Below are 21,110 nucleotides of genomic sequence, written 5' to 3' on the forward strand. Positions count from 1 at the left end.
AGTAAGAAGCTCCTATTACAACAAGCAGTGTAACACTTTCAAGCTATTAACCTACATAAGCATTCAAACATCTCCATTTAGAAGCAAGCCTGCAGAGGAATATCATAAAGAAAACTTTACTAGTCAAGGATTTAGTTAATAAAATGCAGAAATTAAATATTATGATTTCTCACTGTTCCAAAATAACAAATGAGCAGGAACATTATATGTTTATCTACCTTATTTCTTTGAGGTTTATAAGATGTTTCCTACTGCTAGTTAGTTCACAACTAGCAAAGTGTGCTTTTGCAAATACATATGTTAAAAAAAATAGGGTTTTAGTCCTAGCTTGAAGATATACTTAGTATTCTCTTATGTGCCAGTATAGGGTGTTGGGTTTTTTTATATATATTCCAGTAGCTGTAGTTTAGATACTATTTTAAAATGCAAGTTTATGGCAGTTTTTTCTTGGCCAAGGAGATAACTTTGTGACCATAAACAACCTATGTAAAAATACAGACACAGCTTCTATTTCCACCTGCAGGAAATTTCTTCCCACATTCATCTACCTCAGCAGAAGGTAAAATACAAAGGCTTAATCAATAGCTGGTGTGAACTACAGTAGGAGCTACAACCAGAGATTACACTGCTGTATCAGTACATGTCTGGCAAAACACTGATGAACAGTCACCAAATTCAATTCTCCTGTACTCATGTGCTTCAGAAAGATGGTGATACCCAAACCTGACACGTTCTTTTGAAACACAGCTGCTGGATAGGGAAAAGTAAGGTGTGCCTACCTGGGGGACCTGTGTGACAGAAAGAACTAACCCAAGAAACACAGGAAAACTCTGATACCAGGATTTAGGCAAGGCTGGGGGAGAACACTGTCCCTCCTACTTGTATCAGAGTACTGCAGTGGTATACCTGTGTTCAGACCTGAGATGAGGAGTCATCAAGTTAAAAATAAAAAAAAAAAGCAAAAAACAAACATAAACCAAGAAGAATTATATAATATTTTAATTGCATTGTAATTTCATTGTACACTCTTCAAACAGAAACATCACTTGAAAGACATCCAGTTCCCTTATTTTGTTGCACTGTACATGTTATGCAAATAAGAGCTGGGGTGGCATACAAAACAAAATGTTGCTCTGGCTTTTCAAATAATTAGTTGAAAGAAGCAGAAATTTAAAACATAGCTGGGAATTTACAGCCACAGAAGAGCTTTGCAAATGACAGGTTAAATACAACGCACAGATGCAAAGGGGTGAAGGGAAGCTGGGGAGGAAGAGGGACAACAAATTTCCAGTTTGAGGCTGAAGTAGGACAAAAACCCTAACAACTGTACACAAGTGTCAACGTGCTCAGTATTTACGTTCTGAGCATTACCAATGCTACAGATAAGCAATGTACTAAAAAAATAACTTAAAAAAAGCTATACAATTGTAGTTATAAATACTATATCTTTAAAACTAGTTAAGTAGTGTAGGCTAAAAAAAAAAAAAATGTTCACAGTTACTCTGAAGAGAGCTGTATATATATATTGCACAGTAGAAAAGTTCATTCAGTATACCATGTGTAAACAATTTTTATCTTCTTTGGCAATTTCAGGACTTAGAGGAATATTTGCTGTGAGCAAAAGCACTTGGGTACAAGGCACATCAAAAGCTTTTAAAGCTGCAAGATAAATCCATCTGACACTTTCCAGTTCGCACTGTTATTCTCTTTAGAAAAACATGTACCTATCAATTCAGAACAACACGTTTCTACAAGTATAACTCAGAGGTCTGATGACAAAACCCATCAGCTGTTCTTGGCTGTTACTCTACAGTAACAGATTTGGCCAAATTTCTTGGAAAGTCCACCTAGAATGAAGAGACAGACTTTCAGTATATGACAGAATAATACTGACATTCTGCATTTGACAGTTCATTTAGTGTGCTTTTTTAGACTTCCTAATGAGTTCTGCTTTATTCTAGACACATTAACACACACAAGAGACTATAGATCTGCAGATAATGACTCACTGTTGAATTCATCCTTGCTTCCAAAACCCGCCTAACAAATACATATTTGTTTTGCAGAGGGTACCTTCCCAAAGCAGTCATTATCAAACTGACACACCTAGCCAGCGTCAAACTAAGCTGTACAAAGCACTGAACTATTCTAAGTTAAAGTGCAGTATCACATTTTAAGATTTAGTTTTCTGAAAGAGTCTTATCTGCACTCTTAACTAACCAAACTAAGCAAATTACATTTAACTTTTTTAGAAGGATGCCAATTCAAAAAAATATAAGCTGAAGAATTGGCACTGAAATGCCTCCTCTACTACCACAGTCACTATAAGCTCCACTATTACCATAGTTCTTTGTTAGATATGCCTTATAATGGGGTCTCTCACTTTACACTGGTAGGAGGGAGTTCAAAACTGCACTAACTGGAGTGCTAAATACAGAAAGCACTTACATCGTATCCTCTGAGAACAGCCAGGTGGAATGAAAGCAACTGGAGAGGAATAACACTCAAGACTCCTTGAAGGCAGTCAACTGTATGAGGCAGCTCAATGGTTTTGTAGGCAAATTTTGAGCTTTCTGTGTCTTCTTTAGAACACAGAATGATTGGACGACCCTGAAAATAAGATTTTGCAGTGTTACGTGAAGAGCTGGCTTACAACTGCTTTGAAACATTGGCTCACAGCATGCCCGTAGTATGTTTGAAGGCACTTAGGTAGCTAACAATGCCAGTCTTGCATAATGACTTTTGTCATTCACTGTTTTGTGAGACTTGAAATGTTTTCACCCTGTAGAGTTTTAACATTATTCTTAACATTATTTCATTTGCTTCAAAACAAACAAACAAAACCCCCCAAACAAACAACCCACATGCAATCAGTTTTCACTACTGGCGTTAACCTTTAACGACAACCTACAATGCAGATATAGCATCTTACTTGTCTCTTAATAATTAGAAAAAAACTCAATACATCCTTTTTCTGAGGCACAGTCAACAGCAATACAGTGTGCACAATCTCCTTCTCTATGACACCGTATTAATTAAACAGCTTACCTGTCGAGCAGTGACCTGTTGCAGAGCATTCTGGCACTTGGTGAAACAAGGATCCTTCATTATCACCATGATAACAGGCATTTGTTTATCTATTAGGGCTAACGGCCCATGTTTCAGCTCACCAGCCAGGATACCTTCAGAGTGCATATAGGTGATTTCTTTTATTTTCTACAAAAAGCAAATGCCATCAAATTACTAGTAGATCAGATGAGAAAGAAAAGCCACAAGAAGCAAAACACCAACACTGTACATCTGCCACTTAAATACAGACATACGGTATCAAGTTGGTATTTTCAAAGGTCAGTTAACAGTGAAAACAGACAAGCTTGTCTGCTGGGATTTCTAGCAGGCTGCTGGTGGATGCAGAGCTTGCCCATGCGCATGCATTTGCAGATAAAGAAATGGCGTAATCAACAGGAACTTTAAGCACCGAACACCCAGCACAACCTCGGCTAACGCAGTCTACCTTTAACATTTCAAACTTCTGAGAGATGGATATGCGTCCAGTCCAACAGAAAGTTCGTAACATAGTTTATGCACTTCCTGCATAAGTATCTCATCTGAACATCAGCACATTGTGTTTTCCTGATGTTATTTTCAAATGGGTCAGCATTTTAAATTGTTTGTTTGTTTTTTTAGACTCATTACACACTGCATTTATTATGTGAAAGAAACAAGAAACTGATATTGTATCCAGGTTCACCTTATGTATGGGTTCAATCCAACAGGACTAAATGCTCTCAGTTATAGATAGCAGTTTTACTGCAGCAGAATTAAGCTGTAATGAAATATTAGAAATAAACTATGTTGCAGAAGCCACAAAAGCTCATTTTAAATCCAAAAATATTGAGAGGTTCCTACCAGAGCTCCTTCCAGACAAGTGGCATAATTATATCCACGACCCATAACCAGCAGTGATCTTTGTTTGTACAGTTCAAGAGCCAAATCATGTATCTTCTCATCCAAGGACAAGACTTCTTTAATCATCTCTATTGGGGCACATAAAAAGCACATATAAAAAGCTTTTTTAATTGGAAAAAATAGTTTGCTTGTAGTAGGATGTTCTAATGATCTATTAGAACAAATACGCTTAATATAATTCAACTATTAACTCTGCATCTTTGACCGCAGTTTAATGATAGTTTCTCCAGCCTTATTTATAGTAACAAATGTAAAGCAGCCATTGGTTTAAGCAGTGCTCATACATCCCATTTGTATTTTTAAAGGAAGTTGTGAACATCCATTTTAAAGTCACCTTGAATTAGTTTCCTTTTATCTATCCTGATTTAAAGTGAAAGGCTTTAAAAATTTCAAATCATCAATTCAGGAGATCAAGTAATATTTCCTCATACAAAAACACCTTACTGTAATTAGAAAACCCAACCCATGAAAATTCTGATCTTCCTGCCAAGTTTCTTGGAAGGGCACTTGTAAAATTGACAATGAGTGCAGAAACTAATAGTCCATTTTTCTTATACTGTCTACCTTTCAGGAGGAGGGGGAGAGTGAAACTTAAATAAGAAAGAAACGTCCCCAAGTAGTATTTTATATTGCCCATTAAACAACATCCCCTATCCCTCCTCAAACCCAAAATATCAATATACCTGGCAATGATTTTAGTCCACTAATGATTTCCTGCCTCCTTTTCTGCAAGGAAATTCTGTCTTCAGACATCATTAGGCCAAACATTACAAGAGACACGAATTGGCTGGTATAAGCCTGCAGACAAAACAAAACATTTAGCAGCTAAGTCTGCAGAGAGTCAGTATGATCTCAGTTTGAAGTGCTACAATTAAAATTTTAATTGGATTCCACAATGGTGAAGTATGAAAGTCAAACACTGAACAGCAATTACCTTTGTGCTTGCCACACCTATCTCAGGTCCTGCATTGATATGTACACCACAGTCAGTCTCCCTGGATATTGAGCTTCCGACTGTGTTTGTAATGCCAACTGTTAGAGCACGACGTTCTTTACAATACCTCAAGGCCATAAGCGTATCTGCAGTTTCACCTGGAAAACATTTACATCTTACGACTTCAGGTTGACAGATGATAGTAATGGTTCCTGAAGAGCATAACATTCTACACAAGTGTGTTTAAATAACTGCATCCACACTTACACAATGCAAAATGCAACTGAAAACAATCTTTCAGCACTCACCCATTGTCTATATATTTGAATCAAGTCTGAAAGAAAAAAACTTTCACTCAAGACAAATCTGGCCCATTAGCCATCATCCTCTCTTGCAACATGCAGAAAGTAATAAATCATTGGCTTTTAAAAATTTTTCTACAGTTTTCACTCAACAGAAGACAAACAGCAAATGCAGCTCACCTGACTGACTTATAAAAAAGCACACATCATCTCTGAATACAGGTGTGTTTCTATCCAGGAAGTCACTAGCAAGTTCCACCATCACCGGTAATTCAGTTAATTCTTCCAACACTTGTCGAGTCTGTATTCAAGGCAGCACACAATATTTGTTAATATTGCCACCCATAAAAGTCTTGACATCTTCAGAGTCAAATATAATCTAAATGGATTATTACAAAAAGTTATAATTACAGCTCACCAGAGCTTTAAAAACCAAGGCAAAAAAAGTTCATTTCTAGCGTGGTAGGTAGCAGCATTGGAGCATTAATAAAGAATGTAGCACAAAGGAAAACTAAATAAAAGGGCGAGACCCCGCCATGAAAGGAAAAGTTTGAGATGACGAAGAAAAAGCAGATGAAGAGCTGTTGTCTGAAAACCCAGCAACTAGGGGTTACATATGCACTTCAGCTAAGGCTGAACATACAGCTACTGCGGCATGGTAACTGGTCCCGCAGCCAATAATGATCAGTCTTCGGCATCTTCTGATTTCTTTCAAATGATCCTTCAGCCCCCCCAGCAGAACTGTAAACAAACAAACAAACAAACATACATTATCAATGGTGTATTTTCTATTCTAGTTAATATGTTCAAAATTTGCAGGCTTAGAGCAGCTTGAACACCTGTTCTGAGTTACCTGTGCTGCTCTCGAAATTCACCCTGCCTCTCATTGTATTGACAACTGATTCCGGTTGTTCAAAAATTTCCTTTTGCATGAATGCACTGAAGTTACCTGTTTAGAAAAACATTACATGGTAATGCTTAGGTACATGGTTCATTATCTGAAGTCTATTACAGTTACAAAGAGAACTTTTAAGATGGCCTGTGGTAGCAAGCTAAGCTAACCAAGTCAACTTAAATTAAACAAAAGCTTAGGAACAGGTGAGAAGAAAGAAGGGACTGGTATTTCTACTAGGTCGGTTTCATTTCCCAACTCTGACAAGGTAACTGAATTCCTTTTAAAAGAAAACTTCTCTATTCCACTTCAGTTCTTCGTTTACAGTCAAAGTTTGCCAACAACTACAACAACATGTTAACATTATTTATATTTTCACTCAATATTGAGATGGAGTATCTAGGACTTTCCCAAGCCTAAAAACGGGTAGGGTCCCATACCGCCTTTCTTCCCTTGGTCTTAAAGCTTGGAATTGCCAGCTCCCAGTACAAATAGCCTAAATATCAGGTCATTTTCACAACAAATTAGCAGTTTTCTGCCTTATCTACTACACAGTCAGTCAGTAATCATCCATCTTTGATGATACTCATTTACAGATGTTTCAACCCACCCTTCATGATTTGCTGCAATTCCATCTGCAAGGTTTGGATGGCCCGGGAAGGATCATCACTAGCTGAACGCTCGAGACGGTGAATTGAAAGCTTCCCATCAGTTACTGCTGCAATGTCATCATCTTCTAAGAAAATGACTCTGTTGGTGTGCTCAATGATAGCACTACAGGAAAAACAGAAGCAAGACAAACCTGACGTGTCAGTAAGTTGGTAGCAGCACTCCTCAGAGCAATTAAATATGCCACACCACACTTCCAGCCCCCCTTCTATCTTCCTTTTGGGCCTAACTACAGATAGAGCCATCTTAAAGGAAATGGCTCCATCTGCTGCTCCTCCTGCACTCTCACAGGAACCTGGAGCAGAAGGCTCGGGAACCACAGCATCTCGCTTCAGCAAGTTCCTGCTGATCTGATCTTGCCTCCCAGGGTCTCTGATGGACCCCTAAGGTCAGGATCTTGCTCTGAGAGACAAATGTGTACCTGATGTTCAAGTTCCTGCTAAGTTTGGAACCACACTGCTATTTCCTCCTCTGATAGCTGGATTAAAATGCCAAAACCCAGACTAACCTATAGTCTGCCCAAATACTGGTCTGATAGTGTCTATTTGTATCCAACTTACCTTCCTACATTGGATTTATTTTACATAGAGGTTAGTAATTGGCAGATATTTACAGTTCAAATGCTGATGTCAAGCCTCCACATTTTTCAAGTACCTTAGCCTGCGGGCTTTATGAAGTTACCTGGATTAGAAGCTATCCTATCAGAAAACAATTGTACAGCAGCAAGACAGCATAAGATTTCCAGAACTATCTCACTTCTAAACAAAAACAGTAGTTTGAGAAGCGTTTAAGTACTTTTACTACCTTGCATCTGAAGCAAAAAAAAATTCTACTGCCTTATCCCCAACAGCATGAAGGCAGGTAGAGCTGTCCAGTCTCTTCATTCGTGAATTGCATATGTTCTTCACATTCTCAATGTTGCCTATTAAAGAAATGAGACACTTCAAATGCAAAACCAGATCTGTTCAAGTTAGAGATTACAGACTATACAGGTTCAAGGTATCACAGTTACACAAGTATTTTGGGCAGATGGGACTTTTACATGAACTACGCATTCAGTGGCGTAAAAATAGAATATCCTCAGCTAAGAAGCTATTTGGGGCATCAGCTGTAGTTTTGTAGTACAAAGACCAATTACCCTAATTTCTAATCATAAAGTAACCATAATTTTAGCTCTTAAAAATAATGTAATTTGATTTATCAACTTACACGTTCTATATAAAACAGGAATCTGTTCAGTGGAAAGCTTGTACTTGCTCCTAACCCCAATGAGCAACGGACTCCCTCTCCTACAAAAGGAAAACATACAAGTTCATAAAGAGTAAGGTGCATACAAAGAAGTCAAAGGACATCTGTTAAGTTGGAAGACAATATCCCATCTAGCTTCTTAAAAAGGAAGATCCTCCTCAACGCTGATCCTAAAGCCATTACATGGCAGGAGTTACATAAACTTGGTTTGTTTCTGTAAAATTTGCCAAATATTATATGAGTAAGCGCCATATGCCTTGGTGATTCCTTCCCCATGAACTACACCCAAATAGAGGAAAATGTATATGAACTAGTTGTTTTCCTTCTAGTAATCACAAAACAGCTTAGCACAGGCACCAATTTGAATACCGTTTTTAAACAAAGCTTACTCTGCTCTAAAGTGAGCCAGCAATAAGCTCCAGCGCTCTTTACTACTGAAATACTGTTCCACCCTTTAGCCTTTTAAAATCAGAAACATGAACTGCACCTCAAACTGTAGAATATTAAGATCATTATTAATTATGAGTCATGCACCATATTGAAGAGCTTATTAAAAAAAAAATCTCACAGGAATAAAAAAAAGAGTAATTCACCCCCCCAACGCCTCAGATTACAAGTTTAGCTTCTCTTAATCCTCTCACTCCTAAAAACCCAAACCTGAACCACATATAGAATAGTTCATTTCAGAAGGTGTTCTCCAGTTAGAGTGATGGTACAGCTGGCTTTTTCACAATTTTAATATAGTCCTATTTTAGGCCACAGAAGCAATGGGCTTTTTGGTTGTAGTATAAAACAGTCTTTATTCCCACTGCTACTTCGCTTGCTACTTTAATACCTTTACATTGCCTGAAAGTTGTTTTCCAAGTCATAAATAAAAGTAGAACTTATACAGAAAAAAAATCATAAATGCTATGACAGCTATGGAACACTATTTGTATAACCGATTAGTACGATGGCTTTTTAGGCAACCTGAACATACTTCTCTCAGTCTTTATTCAATGTCAAGTAAAATTGAACCATACCCTTTTCCTCCCCTTTTTGATATAGGAGAGGTGTTAGCACGCTCTTAACACAACTTTAGAAACAGAGGATACGCTGAGCTTCTTTACTGACACGCTGTAACAGATAAAAGGACAGACTACCGGAATGAGTTTGTCAGTGGTACATTCTTCTGAGTGTGTCATTTGGACAATCTCCAACCGAAAGTGTATTTGCATGAAGCAAGAAAATATCATCTGATTACTTTTCACTACAGTCTTTGCATCCTCAAAAAGGGAGTAGTCACATCTAATTTATTAAATAAAATCAAGTTAAAGATCATAAAGCATCAACACAAGCCTCTGGAAATTCTGTGACCTGCAGTCAGTACAGTTCAAATTGTTATATTTAATAGTCCGTTGAAGAGATGCTCAGCAGAGCTTCACTGCACTTCACAAGGATTCCACTAGTGCAGCTATCTACCTTCTGAGTTTTGGTTAATTAAGCACTTTAAATATCAGTATTCTAAGGGGGTTTTTTGTTTGGTTGGGTTTTTTTTTTTTTTTGGGGGGGGGGGTGTTTTTAAGAGATGTTAGCATTTTTTTTAACCTAAAAAAAAGCATGAATTATGTATAAAATGGACTTCTACTAACCTGGTAGCAACAGCTTCACCTGGGTAATGGATGCTCTTGAAAACCAATGCAAAAGCACCTTCCTGGAAACCATGCAAACAGAAGAGAAAAAAGAATCCTAAACAACTTATCTCAATTAGTTGCATCTCATTAAACTGGGGCCCCTCTTCCTGAGGAGGCTGTGAAGGAAAGCTCTTTACTACTATCAGAAATCCCTTCCTGGAGGGCAGACTGCACCTTTAAAGGAATTGGTCACGGAGCAGAACAAGCTAACATGCACGTAACAGTGCAACAGCTGAAAGATCAGGAAGTGAGCACTTAGCCTCTCTTCATAAATAAAAACAATACCTTCCAATGCAAGGGTTAAGAAAATGAGCTGTTACTTGTAATTAACATGAAGACTGTTAGACATTTATTTTTAGTAAGACTTTTAATAAGAATGTGTATGTAGCTGCATTTTATCATGCATTTTCAGCTCAAGTTTTGGAGTTACTACTTCTAGTTTAAGCAGCAAATTCTCACTAACGTATTTCCAAAAAAAGCCTCCACCAAAAAAAAAAAGAAAACAAAATCCACAACACAAGAACAAAAACAGGAACACACAATCAGCCGCTCTATAGTATTAACGCAGCTTGCAAACTTGAGGAGTATTCCAAAAGCAGGAGGAAAAGCCCCCCCACATCTTGCAAGCGGAAGAGAGAGGGTAACATTCACTCCTCTTGCAGGGACTCCAGTCTGAGACTACTCTGCTCTTCTTCTGCGGTCAGGTGAAGTCACCCTTCCCCTCAACTAGGTGGCTGCACCGCTATTCCCTCTTGACCCATACAGGCCTTTACTTCGTGTGTACTCCAGCCCTGCTCTAGGGAAATCCTACAGAGCTGCTTTAGAGAGGAGAAAGGGGAGGTGAAAAAAGTGTAAGAAACTGCAGGAAGGGGAGGGAAAACATCTGCCCAGAGACTCGGGGAGGAAACAAAGCAAGCTTTCTCCAAGTCTGCATGCATCTATCGAAGTTTTTAAGCATTCGCATACTAAGTAACAGTAGATTCCCACTTCACAGTTTGGGAACCATCTATGCCATGAATCAGTACAGCTTGTTAGATCTATTTCCAAATATGGGAGCCAAGGCATACTATTAGACAAACTTGAATCACAGCAGTGTTTTAACATGATCAGAATAGCCTTTAAGAACACACTGCCCTTTATGAAATATTTCAACCCCCAGAGGCCCCTACAATTTCTTTTAATTAAGCTGCTTTGTTAAAAAAAAAAAAACCTGTGATAACCTCTTGCTTTAAAAAAAAAACAACAAAAAACCCCCCCACAAAACAAAACCAAAACCCGCTGCTAATGCAATTTAAAAATTTACCATTGAAAAGCCTTTGAAGTTTCCAAAATTTTAATCTAATTTCTTGGTCTATTAAGCATTGTTTAGAGGTCAAAAAGCATTATTTGCAGCACCTTCTAAGGACTCCTGCAGAGGATCTAAATGCATAAATGCAGAATACTAAGGAACCCCACAAATAGCTTATACTGTAGTACAGGAACAAAGGAACTTCCCACTTACCAACTGTTGAATAACTCTTTCCACCAAGGCTGAAAAACTGGTGTCCTCACTCTCTCTGTTGTCATACATGTATTTGATCAATTTGGGGATCGTTTCTGTATCCGTTTCAGATTCGAATTCATAGCCTTTGCTCTCCTGAAGTATCATATAGAAGAGTAAAAAGCGTTTTCATTCTCAGGCAAGAAACACTGAAGAGCCTTTCAGCTGTCTCCCACCAGAAACTGCACAGTAAGACAGACTGCTTAGAGCACCACACTGGACTAGTGGATATATATCCCTATAGACAAAATATAAAGATTTATCCCATCATAGCTTACTCTTTCAGAAATACTGTAATAAGATATGTAGTAAGACTTGCTTAGCATCTGTCAAGCAACGAGACAGGAGGGAGCCCACTCCACACACCCTCTCAAACAATTTGAGCGCAAATTGCTACTCTACTCATTAAGTACCTTGCATTTAGGATCACAAGAACATACTGCACTTCACCAGCTCCCGCATATCTTTATTAGGCAGACTCCTTCACGCTACTCTTTTATAGTGTTTCTTTTATATCAAGAAACTTGAATACAGATTCCAACAAAATCACAAAAGACCTGATAGTAGTTGCTGGGGCATTTACTTTCTAGTTTTAGAATCAAGTTGCCACAGACTCACCAGAAATTTTCTCAGGTCCTTATAATTTGTGATGATTCCATTATGGATAACAACGAATTCTAAAAGGAAAAATATATATATACACCCATCAGTAATGGAAAATTAAGATATTTAACTCAGAACACAAAATTAGAGGGGAAAAAAAGCTCAGAAGTACACTAGAAACTACCTGCTATAGCTTTCAGACCTACAGTTTATCATAACATGGACAACAGAAAGCAGAAGCTTACAAATTCTGAAGGCATACAAAGGTTGTTCAAATCATCAAGCCAGTTTTAAACTACACCCAGTAGAATAGCACCAAGCCATCTCAAGTGAAAAACGATAGGAAACCTCCCTTTTCCAGCCCAGACAATATTGATGCACTTACATTTTCAGAGCCTTACCTTTTAAAACAAGAATGTTGTCCTTCGACTAACTTGCATCAATTTTCAGAAAACAGATCTCATAAGTCTTTTACAGTGTTACTTTAGCCTCAGAAGAGGCTATTTTACTGTAAAAGCGTCTAACCTAGATAGAATAGCAACAGCTTAACCCTAGTATACAAAATAGATACCATAACACTAGTAAGAAGAAAGTACACATGTACTATGTCGGTTCAACCATTTCAGATTCATACAGTTCCAGAGTGCTGCAAAGATTACATACCATTCCTTTTATCTGATCTCTGAGGGTGACTGTTTATTGCACTTGGTACTCCATGGGTCGCCCAGCGAGTATGAGCAATTCCAAAATGTGTTTCAAAATCTGCTTTTGAATCCAGGTCATCTTGTTCTATACACAAGAAATTCAGTTTACTGAATATTTAAAGTTGAGTCTCTCTCTCACACACAACTAGTAAAACACTAAGAATTCCTACAGGCAAAAATCCAACAGTTATGTTCTGGCTTTCTTTTAAACCATTTGCTTTCTTGACATTATGCTTCAGATAGTTCAAGGTACTGCGATTAAAACTTTGTTTGCCAAGACTCGAGCATTTTCAGCCAATACTAACAGCTACGCTAACAGACCACATTACTACAAATTAAAATGTAAACGTATTAAAACACAACTTCAGTTCTTCACAGATGGAAGCACTGCATAAAGCAGATTGTGATGACAGCCAGATGCTTAAATGCTCGTAAATTCTGTCAGAGTCCATGTTCCGACATTTCAGCTACCAAGCACAGAAATCATCCGAGTAAAGCACTGAGGGAGCCCTGGCCTTGAACAAAGAAGCAACCAAAAGAGGGGAGAGTAGACTGATAGTTTCACAGCACTATACCTAAAGATCAACTTGCTTTTCAAGTGCAGATTTGGGGGGCACAAACAGTTTAACTGCCATTGCATTACACAATGCAGTTATTTCTGGTACAAAATCATAACTGTAATTTCATGATCTGACTTTCTGCTGAGATGCAGATATTATCTGACTGGGAGGCCAAAGTAAAGGGGTAATTTTTAAGACACCTACTGTACAACTCTTCTTCCAGGGCCTTTACTTTTCCTCTTTTCTTAACTAGTTTGATGAACCTTTCTTTATCTTCATTATTATTTCCATCAATTGCCACTCCTACAGTACAGGACACAGTCACAAGTGTTATTTAAAGCATGAAATACACTGGATGAAAAAAAGGCTGAGAAAACACAGACAAGCACACACTAGCAAAACAATTATTTTAAAATTATCCTGCAATGGGATATACTTGAAGTCTGTTGTTAGACCTGTATATGTTCAAATCAAACTAGATGAAGTCTATATCCACTGCACAGGTGAAAATATACATGAGTCATCTCAAATTTTGCTTGAGGACAGACTGATATATTCTGCCCAATGAAATTAGCCAACTCAAATTTAAAGACAAGTTTAATCTTCTTCATCCTTTCACTGGGACTCACACGCACAAAAAAGGCTGAGGCACAAACTACATGACCCTGTATGGAGGTCTTCTTCCTCACACCCTGTTTGCTTTGCTTATGTTTACTAAACCTCAACCACCATCTGATTACAGAGCTAAACACCCAATTTAAAGTCCTGAGAAAAGCTGAAGAAGAAAATCCAATAATCAAGGTAATTAGTTCTGATCTTTCAATCTGCAGGACAAGAAAAGAGAAATCCAACACACAGAAGTTGAAAGCACCCAAAAAGTCACATAGGTAGCTACTGGTTGCTAAAATTAATTTGTTGAGTTAGTTTACATACCTGCAGAGTCATATCCTCTGTATTCCAGTCTCTGTAATCCTTTTATCAGGGTTTCAAATATTTCCTTCCGAGTCCGAGGCACTCTGTAGTTTAGATAAGCAAAAATTCCTGTTTAAAGAGAAAAGGGGAAGGGGGGGGGGGGGAAAAAAGCAGCAAAGATTTTTTTAGAGTTTGTATCCATTCAGACTCAATTTAAAAACCCTTTAAAACTAGCATCACAGAGAGGTCCTAGGGACACCCCCACCTCCCATTTAGTACAATTCTTCCTACTGGGTTTTTAAATGGAAAGAGTTCAAACACAATAAAGGAATTGGGACCCTCATTTTCACCACGCAAACACATAGACCTTCCTGGCCAGTTTCTCTCTCCTCATGTTACCCACCAACAGTTAAACAGTTGAGAGCGCTTAAAAAGAGTTCTACTTTTCATGAAAACCACAGCTGAAAATGGGAACATTGTGATCTATTTCATATCCAGATCTAAAACTAGACATTCAAAGAAGGAATATATTCACCAGTACTAACACAAGGAGACTTTTGTAATCAAAGTCATGGCCTTAAATACCCATGGGTAGGTACTAAGCACAACATCTATTTCTGAAAGGCTCCAGCTTAATCCTATATACAACAGTCACTTCAGCAGGAAGAGACTAGTGAAGAAAACATAAAGAAAGGGCATAAGTCAAAAGGATAGGACAACAAAAGAAAGAAACAGAAGATACAAAAACAGGGTCAGCCAAAAAACAAGCATTCACCCTTTGCGCTGCCTCAACACGATGCTGCCTGCCAAACCCAACTCAACAGAGACATAAGATCCGTTTGCTTGCCCCGTGTTACTCAGGTCAACTCTTACAGAAGCATCATAGGAAAGACGTGAACTCACTCTTTGCCTACTCGGCAAACAGAGCCCGGAAGAGTCTGCAGGTCTGATCCCTCTTCTCTTGAATAGAAGAGTCATCAACCAAGAAGTGGCTTTTTTAGTTTTGGGGTTGGTTCTCCCCCGCTGCGCAGATTTTTTTTTTGGAAGGCAACAGTACAAAAGCATTTTTTCATTACAAGGAATTTGGGGGATGTTGTTTTATCTTTAGAAAAGGTGTAATAAAAAGGTCACCTGCAAAGGAAAAGACAACCATTCCTTTTCTCTGCCTACTGCTCTTCCTGGGACATCTGCATTTATAAGGACAGATTAGGCCCTTTTATTAACTCTTGTAAATCTGTACCCCAATGAAACAGAAACGTCTAATTTCACTGTTTCAACAGTTTCTCCAAGCAACAAGTCAGGACTGGAGACTACAGTTAGCAAACCCCAGACTTCAAGAGCACAACAGATAAGCAGTTCAGACAAGCAAGTGTTTTAAATAGAGAAAGCCTTTGTCTGAAATTTAACACCCTCTTCCCCTTCAATTAAGGCTTTGAACTGTAAATGGCTGTTGTGAAGAAGCTGTTATCATGATACACCAATAAATCTCCCTTATAAATATTGTTGTGAATTCGGTAACTCCACTGGTTTTAAGCCATTAATACTGTTGATTTGACAGTGAGACTAAGAGACTATTACATTGGTCTCTGAATTTATCTTGGAAGGATTAAAGGGTGGAAAATGCTTTTCTGCTACAGAAGTGAGATTTATGAGGAGCCCAGCCGAATTATTTCTAGAGTGTCCAATGTTAATGGAGATACTAAGACAATAGTTGCATTTAAAGAGGTATTTGGGAATTTGAACAGCTAAATACTGTTTTTCATGGACACTTTGAAAAATAATGCCTCCAGTTATATACAGTCACCTTAGACTGAGAGCTTGTTGATCATTTTTCCAGACAGATATTTACCGTTCCCTAGCACTAACCACGAACCTCAAGAGCAGCATTCTTCAATTTCTTCAATACAAATTTCTCAACATCATTCCAAAACATTGCTACACACCTCATTTCAGATCCAGCTCTACTTTCTAGGCCAGATTTCACAATGTATTTAAGACGCATCAGCCTTGTATGTTCCATGTGGCATCTCTGGCTCCAGGAAAAAACCTTCCTTCGGGACCGTCCTTACAAAGCTATCAGTGTGCTGCAATTGTTAAAAAATCCTTGTTTCCAGGGAACTGTAGCTGTGCTTCCACACACGTGAATTAGAAGACGCAGAAGTCACCAGGGCCATTTACAAGGAAAGCAATAGCTGCAGCCTGACTTCTCAAGGAATATATTATAAACTCTTTCAGTTAAAGGAAATAAATCTTACTCTCAGCACTGTTTCTCTAGTACTTTTCTGTTTCATGATTTACCCACTTGCATATTTTCTTCCCTACTCAGTCATCATTTTGGCTAGATTTAAAGCACATTGCTCAACTCATGTAGAAACAACTTTTGATAAAAACTTCTTGTAGCTTAATTCCTTCTGGAAGCAAACCAATATGACTGAATCTTAGTTGAATCATACTCGTGATAAGAGAGTTTTGTGATGCTCACAAGTTACTTTATAATGGCCTCCCCAAGCTATTAGATGCAGTTTCCAGAGCTTGCATCTCTCCTCCCCAATGAATACTCAAGTATTCTCTAAGCCAATGCAACACTGAAGTGATATGTATCAAGTAAGGTAATGTTTATTTGTCAGCACAACATAAGCAATGAAATACTTTCCTAAGTCATACATACAAACGTAGAATCCAATGAAAGCATTTAAGAAGTGTTTTACTTGGGCATTGCTCTCTTGACCCGAATGCTAGATCTAGTTTATAACTTTCCATAATTACAGAGTTTGCATAGAAGCATGAACTAGGTTAATCATGTATGGCTTAACTTTAGAATCAGATACTCAAAACAGAAACAGAAGGTTGTTAAAACATTACTAAAACTAGCTTTAATCAGGTGCAGACACTGAAAGCAAGGCATATCAAGACTTCAGAGTTTCCCCTTTCCCTTTCAGAATTGCAAGCAGAGCATCAAGAAGAGGAAAAGTTCATTGAGTATTTTTTGTGGGGAAAATCGACAAGAACTCTTGCAATTGCAAGCCTTCACCAAAATCAAGAAGGGGGCAGCCTATACTTGAAGTTTGAACAAAATTAATGATTTTTTCAAAAATAAAAGATGCCTCTTGCTGAGGCAAGCACATTGTTGATGCCAGAAACTTAGCTCTGAGAAAGTCTCAGTCTCAACTTCATATCTTGATGAAACTAATTTTGATTTAAGATAGGTAGATCATCAGTTTCAGAGCATCTTACCTGGTTTTTAAACCCTGCATGCTTTTGCTATACTGTGTTCTTACATGTCAGTGTGATAACATCTCAAGTTTGTTTCCTAAAGAGAATGTTTATGGCAGTATTTATTGACCTATGTATTTTCAAAACAGAAAACAATGGGTTTGAATCCTCATGTGCTACTTGAAGTCAGAGAAAACACAACAGGACATATTTTCAACACTTAAACCTGGAAAGATATGTTGTTAAAAACAAAAAAATGTAATTTAGAAACTGTTGGTTGACACCTCAAGAACTCCTGCGCTTCCTACAGCAGCTCTGCATAGCAAGGAGGATATGGGACATCTTTCATGATAAGAAATGTCACGTAAAAGGTTTCTAAATGTTGATGGGAAATAAACTAGCACTACTCTCACTGCACTTCATGAACTGCTGCTCTCTTTGTCATTTTCATACTGAGTCAGTTACTCCACCCCAAGCTAGATGTTTTTCCAAACTCATTTAACACTGTTAACACCCCATTTCCCAATCAATATACAGCCCAGATGTGCTAAGTTTTTGATATTACCATTACATGTCTCACTGCTTAGTGCTTGCCACCAACACCTTTGGTTTGCTTAGGCACTGAGCCAAGTCTCTCACCTGAAGGGGTTTTGTTTAGAAGACACCGCATTTGTTCGTTGATAGCAACCCGAGAGTCACGTAGAAGCTCAAACAGTATCACCTCGTGTTTCCATTCAAGTGAAAGACGTTCGCTAGACTGCTTGCTCTTTCTGAGGTTACAATTAAAGAGGATGTGGAGGCAGGGAAAAGATATCTAGCTCAGAAAATACATTTTTGGGAGCTGTAGCCGCTCACTTTCAGTCTGCATCTCACAAAAGAGGTTTTGCTCATGATGGCTAAGAAGTATAAGCACAAATTTTTCTGCTTTCAACAAAAGTATCCTTCCAGACCTGAGAGGAGGTTTCAGTGAAGGAATAGGTAAAGTTTCGCTAAAATTTCCTCTGTAACTAAAATACATTGCATTAGCAGCTTCTGAACCCGCACTTTGATTTTAATCTGATCCAAAGCATATCTAAGCAATTGTATACATGATGTAGGTATTATCTTCACCATCTCATCTTTATCAGATAAAGGAAGGTGAAAAAACTCACATCAGCTAAGAATTAGCTCCTTCACAGCCTTTGTTTGAAAACCACAAGGGTTCTTCCTATCGCCGCAGTTGGGAAGTGAGTCACAACTAATCCCGAATCCTGGATTAGGAAAGACAGAGCCAAGCGCATCAAGAAGCCTATGCATCAGCCAAAGCAGTGATGCACAGAGGCATCTGGACCAGGAGGAGCAAAGGTTAACAGCGCAGCCAAGATACCCCCAGAGCAGCCAGGCGGTGGAAACGGGACGTTTTCCCATCACAAGACCTAGGGACAAGCCGCCGGACACGGAGGACACCGAGAGACGAGGCTGTGGGGAACAGAAATGCCATCTCCTTTCCTTGGAAGGAGGGGGAGGTCGGAGGAGCTTTACCTTTACCTGCCATCACCGCAAGAGCCGGTCATTCCCCCTTCCCACCCCACAAAATGGATGCAGCGGAGCCAGTCCCGAACGAACCCGCTGCGGGGGGCAGCGACGGCGGGTGTCCGCAGCCCCGGGACCCGCTGTCACAGCGGGGCAGCCCCACACCCCTCAGTTCAGGGGCAAAGCAGCCCTTGTCCCGCACCCCGGCAGAAGAGGCGGCCGGACCCGGGCACAGCCCACTTTGTCCGCGGGCACCTCTCTCCTACCAGCGACCCCCACCGCGGCCGGCGGAGGCTCCCAGCTCCGTCCCGCCGGGGGGCGAAGGGCAGCGGGGGGCCCGGGCTGCCCAGGGCCCCTGAGGCCGGCGAGGGGCGGCAGCCGCGGTCCCGTCACTCACCGCACATGCTCGCACCACACGGTCCTTCCCGCTAACAGGAAACGCGGCTCCCGCCCGACGGCCTCACTGGGGGACTGCCGCCTCCCCGGCCGCCCCGGCTCTTATAGTGCAGCCGGGTCGGCCCCTACCTCCCTGCTCATTGGCCGGGAAGCGGGCGCTGGGGCCGCTCCGCCCGGGGCCCCGAGCGGGTGCACGGCGGGGGCTGAGCCCCCGCGCGGTAGGCGGCCCGGGGGCGGGGGGGCCGCGGCGGTTCGCGCCCTGCCCCCGGCCCGGCCCTGCCCTGCCCCGGCGGCCGCGCACACCTCTGCGGCTGGACTCTTCCAGGGACCGCCGAGGGCTGTGGCGAGTGGCGGGGTCTCCCGCACACGGAGAAGCCCGAACGGGCGGCGAAGCAGTCCATCCTGTCAGGGCAACGTGGCCGGGCCTGACGCGGAGGGGCAGCGCAGCCCCTCTCCGAGCTTGGCAGGGGAAAGCGTCCCCCGTTTTCCAGCCTTTTCAGCCACAAGCATTTAGAAACAGACACTCGGCTGCCAACTTCATCTGCACAGGCAGGACCGAGAGCACCTGCGTTCGTGCTCAGCTGACCGAGGGCCAAAGGCGAGGGCCATTGGCCTCCGCCTGAGGGAAAGCCCTTCCCTGCGGTAGCAGACTAAACTCCTGGTCAGTCTGTGTGGTCTTTTCCATTTACTTGGCAAGAAAGAAACTGCAGATCGGCTTCAGGAGCCTCCTCCAGCCTCTTCTTCCCGGGCTGGGCTCTCTCTAGGGGCAGACGCCGCGAGGGTGAGGAAGGCCACGGGCCCTGGCCCAGCCGGCATCATCCGCAGGGCACACCTCAGTGCAAGTTCAGTCCTGCAGGCGTGACCCGTGGAGCAGGCTCGATCTTTATCTTCTTCTAAAGAAACTTGGGATCTCTGACCTCAGGGAGCCGCCTCCGAGCAAAGGGAACGGTGACTTTTAAAGCAAGTGCCTTGCAGCGTGCTTGGGACTGCAAGCATTGACAGAAGTAGCTCAAGACATTTTTTGAACAAAAATTATTTTTTAAAAATACGTAAAGTTTCATGATGATCCAGCCTGCTTATAGTTTCTTCTTCCTTACTAAAAAGTACCAGAATATTTCATGGAGATGATCCTAGTTATCTCATACATAGAGTTACTGAAACTCAAGTGCAAGGCATCTTATTTAAGCTAGAACTTAAAGGCTTATTTTCTGTCACATTTCTTTTTGTAGTTAATTTTTCACATAAAGTAGTGGTTCCTTCAAATTTTGTCACTTTTGATGGAGAAGTTGAATGAAGGATAAAGATTGGAACATCAACATTTCAGCTATAAAAAGACCTTTTTGGGTTTTTTTTTTGTAAGTTTTGGTGCCACTTTAAGAAAGGGAAACTAATTTTAAGGCAAAAACCTAGATTTAAAGTATTTAAAGTATATAAAGTATTTTCAAGTCATAAAATGAAAGAAAATAGTGTTAGCAATTCTGCTTTGAATTAGTTTATAAGAAGGAATAGATTAAGTGTATTTTTTACTGCCGGTGTGAAACAGCTATGCACACCATGCTCCATAAAAACCAGTTTCGTTTTCCTTCCTTCCACCCCCAGAATAAGACCAAACAGGCCCATGATTTGTCAGGGTTGTAGTCCCAGCTCTGTCACTGACCTGCCGTGTGACATCAGGCCAGTCATTTTGACACTCCATTCCAGTTTGTCTTGTCTGTTTAGGTTACTTTGCTCCTCCTCTGAAGCAACCTCTGATCTTGTTTCCCCCAGTCCAGCCCAAGCAAAGGAGGAGGTTCCTAATTTCAGCTATGCATCTTAAGTAGCATTGCTATTAAATTATATACAATAAAGAAACTTTTTTTTGCTCCCTGTGCAACATGCATTTTAACTAATGAGTGGTGCAGACAGTAGGAAAGAAGCGCTTTTTTTTTTTTTTTTAACATCACTGCAACACTAATTGCCAAAGATCACGAGTCGGAGCCCAAC

General features: G+C 40.3%; 1 protein-coding gene across 1 annotated transcript; it reads right to left on the reverse strand.

Annotated features, from left to right (window-relative positions):
* Nucleotides 1-981: 981 nt before the first annotated feature.
* GFPT2 (glutamine-fructose-6-phosphate transaminase 2) lies at nucleotides 982-19,186 on the reverse strand. Its single transcript, XM_076350187.1, has 19 exons — nucleotides 19,129-19,186; nucleotides 14,028-14,135; nucleotides 13,299-13,397; nucleotides 12,494-12,619; nucleotides 11,846-11,904; nucleotides 11,189-11,323; nucleotides 9,646-9,707; nucleotides 7,976-8,055; nucleotides 7,571-7,688; nucleotides 6,708-6,871; nucleotides 6,059-6,154; nucleotides 5,849-5,946; nucleotides 5,386-5,506; nucleotides 4,904-5,061; nucleotides 4,653-4,767; nucleotides 3,910-4,037; nucleotides 3,049-3,216; nucleotides 2,449-2,610; nucleotides 982-1,847 (listed from the first exon to the last, which is right to left on the reverse strand). Exons 1-19 carry the CDS (start codon nucleotides 19,133-19,135, stop codon nucleotides 1,803-1,805), a joined length of 2,049 nt encoding a protein of 682 aa, XP_076206302.1. The 5' UTR covers nucleotides 19,136-19,186; the 3' UTR covers nucleotides 982-1,802.
* Between the last annotated feature and the right edge of the window lie 1,924 nt (nucleotides 19,187-21,110).

This window comes from Aptenodytes patagonicus, chromosome 12 (genome assembly GCF_965638725.1).
Source record: "Aptenodytes patagonicus chromosome 12, bAptPat1.pri.cur, whole genome shotgun sequence".
Taxonomy (NCBI): Eukaryota; Metazoa; Chordata; class Aves; order Sphenisciformes; family Spheniscidae; genus Aptenodytes; species Aptenodytes patagonicus.